At 40.3% G+C, this 10,875-nt stretch overlaps 1 protein-coding gene across 5 annotated transcripts in view; it reads right to left on the reverse strand.

Annotated features, from left to right (window-relative positions):
- Positions 1-10,875, reverse strand: part of RB1CC1 (RB1 inducible coiled-coil 1) — a 136,178-nt gene that overhangs the window by 78,294 nt on the left and 47,009 nt on the right. For all 5 annotated transcript variants that reach the window (XM_019527222.1, XM_019527213.1, XM_019527205.1 and 2 more), the window contains 2 exons: positions 7,494-7,664; positions 1,036-1,220 (listed from right to left, as the gene is read on the reverse strand). In XM_019527222.1, the coding sequence (XP_019382767.1) occupies positions 1,036-1,220; positions 7,494-7,664 (356 nt within the window). The remainder of the gene's footprint in view (positions 1-1,035; positions 1,221-7,493; positions 7,665-10,875) is intronic.

Consider the following 10,875-nt stretch of genomic DNA (forward strand, 5'->3'; position numbering starts at 1 on the left):
AAATTAAAAAAAAAAAAAAAAAAAAAAAATCCAAGTTCATCTTTGTTCCATACCTACCACTTTAACATACCTACTACCTAAACCTCTCTTCCCTCTGCTCTGTTTCCTACCACCCCACATTTTCCTTTTCTTTTCATTGTTCTACAAACAGAGGAAAAAAGAACAAAAAAAAGAGTGAACAAACATCAATTCTGGTGACATCATGCTGTTCTGTCTAATCATTTGCTAGATTTCTCCCCCTTCTCCCTCCTTATTAGACAACCTGTATTTGAGGGAGTTCTTGCAGGCAGAAACCATTTGTAGGGTTATACAGGATCTAACACTGGGGGGTGGGGGGTAATCTTGGTTGGTCCCTAGGCACTACCGTGAAATAATTAAAAGTAATCTCCTGCAGGACATATCTTCCCAAATAGTATCCGTACTATTTATAGTATCAATTACCTAAAGTATGAAGGACAGTTACAAACCATATATTACAATAGCATGGCTGTGAGTGATTCTGCTAACAACCAGTCCTCTCCAGGCAGTTCACACCACATACACATCACATTTAGCACGGGAGAACATCTTAATTTTTAAGCCACCTCTGGATAATGTAGTATAAATAAAACTGCTGAACAGTTAAATTGCTTTTATCTAAAAAAACTACTCGATTTTTTTCTTTAAAAAAATTTTTTTCTTGAACTCCAGTGGGGGGAAAGGAGGGAGACCAGAAAACCTAAGTAAATTGTTACTCAGTTTGAAGGAGAGACTGATGATTTACTGCTGAGTCCTTGAAACTTTTTTTAAAGTTTGTATAGTACAGAAGCTACAAAGAAAAATGTTTTAGCCAGCTTACAGAGATGCATTAAAACATTTATCTGGCTCACTTGCAAAGAAGCCATGACACACAATTTCAAGCTCTGTATTTTTTCCTGTAGTAAAAAAAAGTCTATAGATATTCAAGTAAAGCCCTTCAACTACATAGCTAAGTCTTTCTTAATAGGGTACTTTAGATAGTCAAATCCAGTGACATAAAATTAAAATATCACTTACTTTAGCCTAACTTGTAGATTATTTGCAAGCTCTTGTTTGGCAGTGGTACATTTTTGCTTAATATCTAACAGTTTCCTGTGATTAGTTAACATAATCATCAGCTGATTTGCATGACTCAAACATAAGTCAGGTAGCACAGAAGGATCTTTCAAGTTCTCAGCTCTCTTCTGGTTAGCCAAAAATCCCTGTAAGACAACAAACCCATATATTATAAACAGATGTGTAACAAAACAAAGTGCTGTTTCATTCACTGTTCCACTTCAACACCAGTTTACTTACTTACCTAGACATTTTTCATCTAAAAAGATACAAGAGAGCTTTAACAAACCTACATAAATTAAACAAGATTACCGAAAAGTGGTATCACCACAAGCACTTTATTTCCCATCTTATTAAAAGCCTATTAATTACCATTAAGGGAGGGGGGTGGGGACTGCTGTTCTTTAGAGTAAGCTTATATTAATTAATGTGTGCCCTTTTTGGCCTGAGTGCGGGTGGAGAGGGGGTTACCTGGGCAAAATTTAACATCCCATAGCATACAGGGCAACATACAGTATCTATAACTACCAGAACACAGCCTCCATCAGAATCTGGACTAGAAGGCAGTCCCTCTGAAACTGTTTTACGCTGTTGACTAATCTGCAGTAAAACTTATCTACAGTAAAGCTCACCACTCCTTTGTATCTGGTTATGAAGACTAACGATCAGTAGTTAGTACTTTCCAACTTTTCGTGGAACGTATTTTACATGTCATATCAAGGCATAATTTTTTTAATTTATCATGATGAAAAATATAATTTCAGAAATTCTAAGTTCAAACTGCATCCACTTTATCTTGCTGTATGAGAAAAGTATGATTATACAAATAAGTGCTTAATGTACAATTTCTTCCTAACAAACATTTAGAATGTTCGCTATAAGAATGATATGATTAGGACAGAGTAAAATAATCTGCCAGGTTTTTTTGTGCATTCGTGCACGTTCCTGCCACTAAAATATAAAATAACAGCACAAAATAGACTCATGTCGTTTATGTCTTACCAAGGCAAGAAAAGCTTTGCCAGGCAGTGTTGTGCTGCCTCCAGAACTGGAAGAAGTCACATAGCTGCACGGGTGCAGTGCTGCTGCTAGGTTTAGTCTACAAATGACACTAATGCTACTTCTACTTTGAGAAGTGACACATATACAGTGTCGCATAACATGTTTTATCACAGACTGCCTAGCAAATTCAGCTACTTATATATTCATTACAGACTTATCTATATCATTTAAGAACCTACTACTATCACAAGACAAGTTCTTTCTAGCAGATTTAAGTCTGAAACCATATAAAACCCACTACTCAGTGTTGCTCTACGTGAGAGTAGACGTGATATCTTTTATTAGACCAAATGAGTAATTAAAAAAAAGTTCTCTCTCAACTTTTTCTAAGAATTTTTTTTCTCCAACTACTCAGTTGGTCTAATAAAAGATATCATATGTACCCAAAGAAGCTTGCCTGCCTATGTGCTTAGACCAACACAACTACAACCAAAAACTCTGCTCTACGTAAGAAAATTGACTTTAATTTTCTTCTTTAACAATTTAGAAAGTTATGCATGAAATAATAATAAAGGCACAATGACTGAACAAGGTCATGTAGCCTCCTTGTCATATTTTATAATACATTTTCAATTACATCACCTTATGTTTTTTCTCCTGAGACACAGCCTTTCATTAGATTATGCACAAAAGACTATGCACAGGGTATGAATCAAAGTTGTACAGAATATGACACTATTTTGTTTTGGACATGTTTGTTGCAAAATAGGTAAAAAGTTAAGATTAAATAAGCAGAGTACTATAGGAAGGGGAAGGATGATTTCATGTTTTAGCCAGTTAATGCTAACCAACGATCTTGTGGCAGCTATACACGACAGACCTTTTGCTCCACTGCATGCTATTAGCATGCATCAGAGCAGACTTGATTAATCAAAGTTGCTGAAGCAGACTAATTACCACGTTGCAGCAGCCTCCCCATCGCATGTATTCAGCATCCCTGCACTTCAAAAAGGCAGCAAGGGCATTTTAATTAAAGCTTGTGGAATGAGCTTTAGTTAAAGTGCCCCTGCTGCCATTTTCAAGTGTGGGACGCTAAATACAAGACACTGTGGGTGGTATAATTAGAGGCTCTGAGCCGCTCTAATTAAAGCACCCCCCTCTGCACCCCAGGGAACACATATATAGATACCCTAAGATTTTATCCCTGCTTCTGTCACACAGGTCTACATCACATTGGCCAAGTCACTTATTTTCACCAGTAATCACTCATTTTGTGTTCCTTATTTTACAGTTCCACAATATAATATTAGTTTTGTAGAAATGTTGTACACTCACAGTTCCCATTAACTTTACATTCAGACATGTATAGAACATATGAAAAGCTATTCAAATCCAAAGTACTCTGAAAAATGAGGTTCTGGTATTGCAACTTACACAGACAAAATTAAACAACACCAGACCCCTTTTTGGTTTCAGTCCGTCTCTCATTCCCAACTGGAAAATGGATGTAATAAATCCAATTTTTATTGTGGGATGCCATAAAGATAAATTTGTTTAATGTACCAATAATTAGGGGACATGGAATCACAGAACAGCCATGTAGAAATTCTGCATTCAGTGCTTTTCACTGGAGTGCAAAGTGCAAGGGGGTAGGAGAGGATAAAAGGATATAACATGAGAGGATAAATTAAATACTAAATGGATACCCATTCAGTGACTTCCATCTACCCGTGTACAGAAAAACCAAGGGCTGGCCTGGGGGACAGGGAAAAGTGAGGACAAAAATTGGTACTTATTTTAAAGTAGAGTTCCCCCCCCACCACCAAGATTTTAGTGTTTGGCTTTGTTAAAGCAACCAGAGGTGTAGCCTATGACTAAGATTAAGTAAAAGGAGTTAATGCAAATTAGGTTCAGGATGTTTTATGCAAGTCACAAAATGGCATGGAAGACCCTGCCTCAAGTAACTTATAATTTGTGGTCATAAAAAGTGATAGGCTTGTGGAAAAAAAAAGTCTCCTCCATTTAACAATGAAACAAGATGTTTACAATAAAAGTTGTAGTCACTGGCTGCCACATGTCTAATCCTGATCAACAGGCAGGATTTTATGAACGTCACATCAGAGATTAATTTAAGAAAGGATCTGCAGGTGAACAAACATGATAATAAAGCATATTGCAAACAATAAATCAAATAGTAAAAAGAAAGCCTGCCATTCTGATAAAAACAGTATAAATAAAGCAGTGGCAAAAGCAGAACAGATTAACTGTAGGTGATCCTTTGCAAAAAACTGATTTGGTGTTTCTATAAAAGTACACTTGCTATGTAATGCCACCTACTGACCACAACTAGGCATACAAAGCTTATTAGTTCCTCCTTTCATTTTTAAAAAGCATTCTAAAAATGTGTGCAAGAGTTCTACCAATTTAAAGGCCTGGGACTATTTAATTATCAGACTTACCTGAGAAGCAGGCTCCTGTTAAGGGCTCAGCATACACAAATGGAGAAAAGAACCCCTCATACAGACTGTGGAGCAACATGAAAAGCTTTTGCCATCTAGTCTGGTCAAGGAGATAACTTTGCTTAGTAAACTCTGTTTTTAAGCTCAAAAGGTAATTAGGCTCATTAAGACCGGGCATCGCTTTAGTCTTTCCTGGGCTATGGAAACTCAATATACTATTACAAAGAACATTTACTCTTTTCCTTTTTTTGGCACTTGGATTTAACACTGTGCTTTTTGATTTCTTCATGAAAAATAAGAAGATGAAAAACACTGACACTTCAGTTTTGCTGTCTTTACCATCTTGTTATCAGGGACTATGAAAAATAATACAAAGTGAACAGAACAAGGGTGGAATTTTCTAAAAGTATGTGCCAAAGCCACCTAACCCCTACTGAAAGTCAAAGGGAGCTAAGCTTAGATCCGCTTAAGGAGCTGAGTGTGGTAACGCCAAATATCAGCATATCTAACTTTTAAGCACCAAGCACCCAGAGTTGAACTCTGAAATGCCAGTTCAGTGATTCTCAAATAGGGTGCCAAGGTACTCAGGGGTGCTGCCATATCCTTTGAAGGGTGCCAGGAGTTGTGAGGAAAAAGCTGACATGTGAGAAGATAAACAGAGAAGGCAGCCTTAGCCTTGCCCTTGCCTGGACAATTCCCCACGCTTACTGCCTAGCCCTTGTGTAAAGAAATAAGCACTGTAATATATACATTAGTTTTTGAAATGAAGTGCCATTCAGTTTGCAAATTATGGAGGCATGCCTTGAGTCGAAAAAGATTGAAAACTGCTGAACATTTAAATTCTCTGACACCTAATATGGCACCTAGGAATAGCATTCACAACACCCCAAATGCTAAGCAGATACTCGCCTGTAACCCTGAGTCAGGAATCTGTATGATCCTTGGATAAGTAACCCAATATCTCTACCTAGGACACAAACACCCTTTGGGCACAGGGGGCCAATGTACTTATTTCTTTTAACAAGACAGTCAAAATTAAAGGATGTGGTGGTAGTGGTGGTGATGATGTTACCTACCTTATTACATAAGCCTAGAGAGTGGAACACTCACCCAGGACATGGGAGACTTGAATTGAATCACTTCCTCATTTTGAAGGTATTCAAGCCCAGATTTCCCAAGTCAAGAGAGTTCTCTAATCAATAGAGTTAGAGGCTATGGATGGGCTTCAACATCTATCTTGTTGGAGCTGAGATACCGGGCAGCCAAGAATGCAAGATTCCTCAGGAAAAAAGGATGAACTGTGATCCCAGAACCCAGGGAGGAGGGCAGCCCCTTGATGGGGAAACATATGAATTCTAGCCTCTATTTCAAGAGCTGTTCATGCCTCCAGCCTTGTGGTTTAGGTACTTTCCTGAGACACGTGGGGCTGAATTCCTCCAGGTTGAGGAAAGCAGTGTTTTCCATAAAAACAATCACTAGAGTCTTTAATCCTATTTAAAGAGGTTAAGGCAACTGTACGACAGAGGGAAAGAAAACAAGCAATACTACTAAATTTCAAATATGTTAATTGCTCTTTCTATGCACTTAACATTCATTTTTTAATGGTGGTTAAAAACTGAAGCAAGCCAGCTACAAGTGGAGACAACTGCACACCACATATAACTGTAAAACCTTATTAAATTGACCTCTGTTGAACCAGGCTTCCATTAGACAACACAAAACTCTACTTATATATCATCTGCATGAGTCAAGCCGAGTGAGGGCAAAAGGGTCTGCCCATTCCCTGCTTCTGTGCATGCACGCGCGTGTGCATGCATGCACGCACACAATTTAACACTTTGTATGTGCGTAGTTAATTTGAAGTTAGGCTGAAGGCAAAGTAGGTGTCACCTTGTGTTAAGAGGGTCCATTATTCCATATTATTGTACCTTTCAAATTTCAGTTTAGGGAGTTTAACTTCAGGCTTTTGCTTTGGTTACAAACTAAATTTTCTGGAATTGTCATTTGTAATTTAAAATTTCAAATACTATACACCGAACTAGGACAGCGTTGGCTTGAAGGCTGAACTAGTTTGTATCAAACCACCCTCTGCAGAAAAATCAAAATCAAACTTAATAATGACAAAAATATTATTGCAGTATTACATTTTGTTGGATTCCAAAACTCTTATCAAATACCAAAGAGATTTGCAAAACAAAACAAAACAAAACAAATAGTTAACTGGTTAATAAACCTATGGGATAGTTCATTCTGATTCTTTGCCAGTGGCTTTCCCTTCGACTTGAATAATCTATTTTTTATATCTGGGCTCAACTGGATTATTTACTATTATTTGCCTTCTCCATGGAGTGGTGAATTAACTAGTTTATTATAACTCTGCCAGAAATTTAGGTGCATGGTGTTTTAGACTACTATGCAGTTTGCCAGCTGAAGTGAAACTAACTTTGAATGTTCAAGACATTTATTTAAACACGGCTTTATATTTAGGATATAGTACTGTTCATTTCTTTCTGTAGAGGAAGTTTTAAAGATATGGAACTATATGAACTTGAGTACAACAGTTACTGATTTTGTCTCATCAATCATCACTGTAGCATTCCTAACACATTTAGAAGTTTTATAAGGAAAATACCTACAAGAGTACTAAAAGCATGACCCACTACCATTTTTACACTTGTAATGTTTAGTTACTAAAATTATACTTATTTCATACAACTTTCAAGCAAAATTAGGAGAAATTTCCCCCTAAAAGTTAATGTTTTGATTACATCTCATGTTCTAAAAAGCATAAAACGTAAGAAAAGCATACCCTCTACTTAAAATAACAATATTGTGGCGTTATCTCACTCAAATACAAAATTAAATTGAAAACGCGATTATAAAGATGTGGCTAGTCATTCTATCACAGATTAGTGCCTCTTTTTGTTTTGAGGGAGATGGATATATAAAGTCAGTTACCTGAGCAAGTTCTTTTTGTTCATTTACCAGTCTGCTGCAGCTAGCTATCATCTGGTCTAGCGCATACAGCCTGTCCTCCAGGCCTTTAATAGCCTTCATGTTCTGATTATCCAGTTTGGCAATAGTCTGTCGACATTCTGCCAAGAAGGGCTGAATGATCCTTGGATCAAGCTACAGAAAAAGAGAAGAAAAAAAAACATGTAACCAAATACATTTAGTGACTTTACTTTTAACCAATTCCCATTATGCAACAGGTTGCAACATCCTTATACAATTTACAAAAATTATACAATAAATTAGCCTATTACCAAAAAAACCTCTATAGAAGTTAACCTCTATAAAGGCTCTTTCTTTCACATATTTTAGTTTCTCCATTTCCAAGGTTTAGGGTGGTGGTTTTCTCCCTTGATTGTATTCTTAGAATTACTTTAAAGATATAGCAGGACATAACTAGGTGAAACTGTGGGGGAAGAACCCCACAGAAAGGACTAGGAGGAAACATAGACTAGCCCTGGCCCCACTGGAGAGGAGTGGGGGGGAAGGTGGAGAAGGAGGGGACATGGCTTGGCATCACAGAAAGAGGGAGGAAGGTGGTGGCATGGCCCAGACCCACAGAGGGGAGGAGAGGGGGCCGTGGCCCAAACTCACGTGGGGAGTGGGGAGAAGGCAGTGTAAAGGGGGACATGGCTCAGCCCCATGAGAAGAGAGAGGGCAGAGCTCAGCCCCATGGAGGGAAGGAGGGACGGCACGCACTGGCTTGATAGATGGTTATGACCTAGCACTGGGGGCAGGGGAACAGGGTTGCCCAGCCCCAGGGCAAGGGAGAAAGGATGGGGGCATAGTCCAGCACCTAAGTAGGGGTATGACTTGGGGGTTGAGGAGAAAGGGTTATGGACCTACCCCAACATGGGGAAGGAACAGGGCATGCCCCATGGCCATGGAAGAGGGTGGGGATAAGGAAGAGGGTATGGCCCAGCCCCATGACAGTGTGGGGAGAGGTAGGAGGGAGTGTAGAACAGGCCCTAGCTCCATGATGGGGGGAAGGGGGACCATGGCCCAGCTCCTGGCTCCACAGGGTAGTAGAGAAGGGGATCTGGCTTGGTCCCAGCCCCACAGGAGGGAGAGGCAGGGGATAGAATGGCACAGGCCGACCCTGGCCCCATTAAACAGTGTAGGGGGGTGTATCCCAGCCTCAGAGTGGGGGTGGAAGGTGGGAAGCATGGACAGGCTCCAGAGCCATTGGAGGGGTGGGGGGGACAAAGGAGTGTGTTCTGATCTCACTGGGGACAAAGAGGGGGGAAGGAGAAGGGCATGGCCTTCCTACAGCCCCATTGGCAGGGGCAAAGAATTCAGAAGCAAGGGAGGGCAGTGGTACTGCCACTGCTCCCCTATCATATTTCTCCAAGGTGTTGTGAGTCCAGCAGGTTAGATGCCAGGGCCTTGCAGGCCACATCCAACACATGGAGTCCTGCCATCCAGCCCTCAGTGACGCCCCCAGCTGCAACTGACCCACACAGAAAGTGACATGTGCCTCTGATACAGGTCCAGTCAGTAAGTTAGCTCCTGCCTATAGATCCTCTCTTTTTCCTTTTCCCCCAGAATACCTGATCTAATGTCTACTCCAGCCAATCTGGGACCCACACTGCATGCAGCATGGATCCCAGGGGGCTGGAACAGGTGCCATAAAGTACAGTCCAGACAATCACAGCTGTGCTGTGTGTGTTGCCCAGCCTAGCAAGACTGCACCATGGGTACCACCTGCTCTGGGAAATGCACTGTACACAGAACCCACTCCAGCTAGTTTCCAACAATGGTTCCAAACTGGCTGGAGAAGTCGCTGCATGCAGTGCGGTCCAGGACCTGCAGGGTAATGTGCAACACAATATGTCAGAGCAGCCACTCTGTACAGCGTGGTGGCTGCTCTGGCTGGACTGTGCAGCATATGGCACTGATTTCAGACATCCAAAATCTGCACTGCAAGCAGTTTGGGTCCAAGACAACATGGAGCAGCAGCCAGATCAGGTTTTCTAGGAGAGGGAGGGAGAGGGGGACGACAGGTCCGTGGGCCCAAGCTGGATTATGGACCAGCCCCCAGCCACTTACCTGGCCTGTAGGGCTGGATCAGTTTGACACCCCCCAAATTGATGTTTCATCCTTTTGGGTGGAAGGAATCTTTTCTTCCAATGTTTCTTTCCTGCACAAACTACTCCAAATTTGTTCTCGGCCTCCCATGAACCCCTAGAACTCCTTTCCAGCCTTTTACCATGGGTCATATTTATTAGCACTTGGCTCCTCCTCCCCAACCAGTAGACAGTCTTGTGGCAGTGATCTTCAAAAGTGCTTCCATTTTCCTCTTAGTTAGGCAGCAATAGCAGCAGCATCTAACAGAAGCAACTACTTTAGGCACTACCCACTGTTTTTACACGAATCTGTATTTTCCCAGCTCTCTCTCTCTGATAGCAGCAGGAAGCGAGGAGTTAGAATTAGAATAAAAGATGTGACCTAGCAGCTCTTCTGGGATCACCAATAGCCACAGACCAGAGCTTCTGAACTGCTGCTTTATGCCGAATTCAGATGACAAAGAATGCCATAAGAACAAAGAGATTAGAGCAAGATAAGCAATTGTGTATTATTTGCACAGGTCACATTTCTAAATAGCAGAGAAAAATTAATAGTCATGTAATTTCAATTGATTTTGCTAAAATGCCATTTCTAGATAAATATAATATCAGAAGAGCAATTCTACCACAAAGTATTTAGATTATTTTGGTTACTTTAGTTCAGATTAGAAAAATTTAAATTGAGCCAAAGACAATTTGCCGTCTTCAGAATTGCTGAAGCCCAACTCTATTAACATTTTCCTAAACATGAGCAAGTACTATTATGTTGTTTTTTACTGGAGGACAAAACAGATTAAACCTAAGAGGCACCTGCATTTGTTCTGGTTATGCCCAGCATTAGTCTAAAACTTATATAATGGAATGAAAGCTTTCAAAAATAGCAACATTATTTTCATGACAGGAAGCACTAACTTAAATTGTACAGGAATAGCTTCAGTTTAGCTGCTGTCATGTAATATTCACCACGTACAATCGCACTGAATTTAGAGAATGACAGACTTCAGCATACGAGCATTACATTTCTACCAGAAGAAACCAGAAGTGTACAAAACATTCCCAGAGTTTCTCTCAGACTAAAAATGGTGGTTCAAGGAAAAACAATTAATCCCACTGCAACTCAGTAAAAGTGGCTTTCAGGGGAGTTTCTCCCAGGAAAACAAATGCATGTACACTTAACCTTCCAAGAGAAGTTGTAGCACCATCCTACAGCATCCACTGCTCTTGCCCGGCCTCCCCAAGCTGCCTGGAAAATTCCAGATCCA

This window comes from Gavialis gangeticus, unplaced genomic scaffold, assembly GCF_001723915.1.
Source record: "Gavialis gangeticus isolate Ggan-Ray unplaced genomic scaffold, GavGan_comp1, whole genome shotgun sequence".
In the NCBI taxonomy this organism is placed as follows: domain Eukaryota; kingdom Metazoa; phylum Chordata; order Crocodylia; family Gavialidae; genus Gavialis; species Gavialis gangeticus.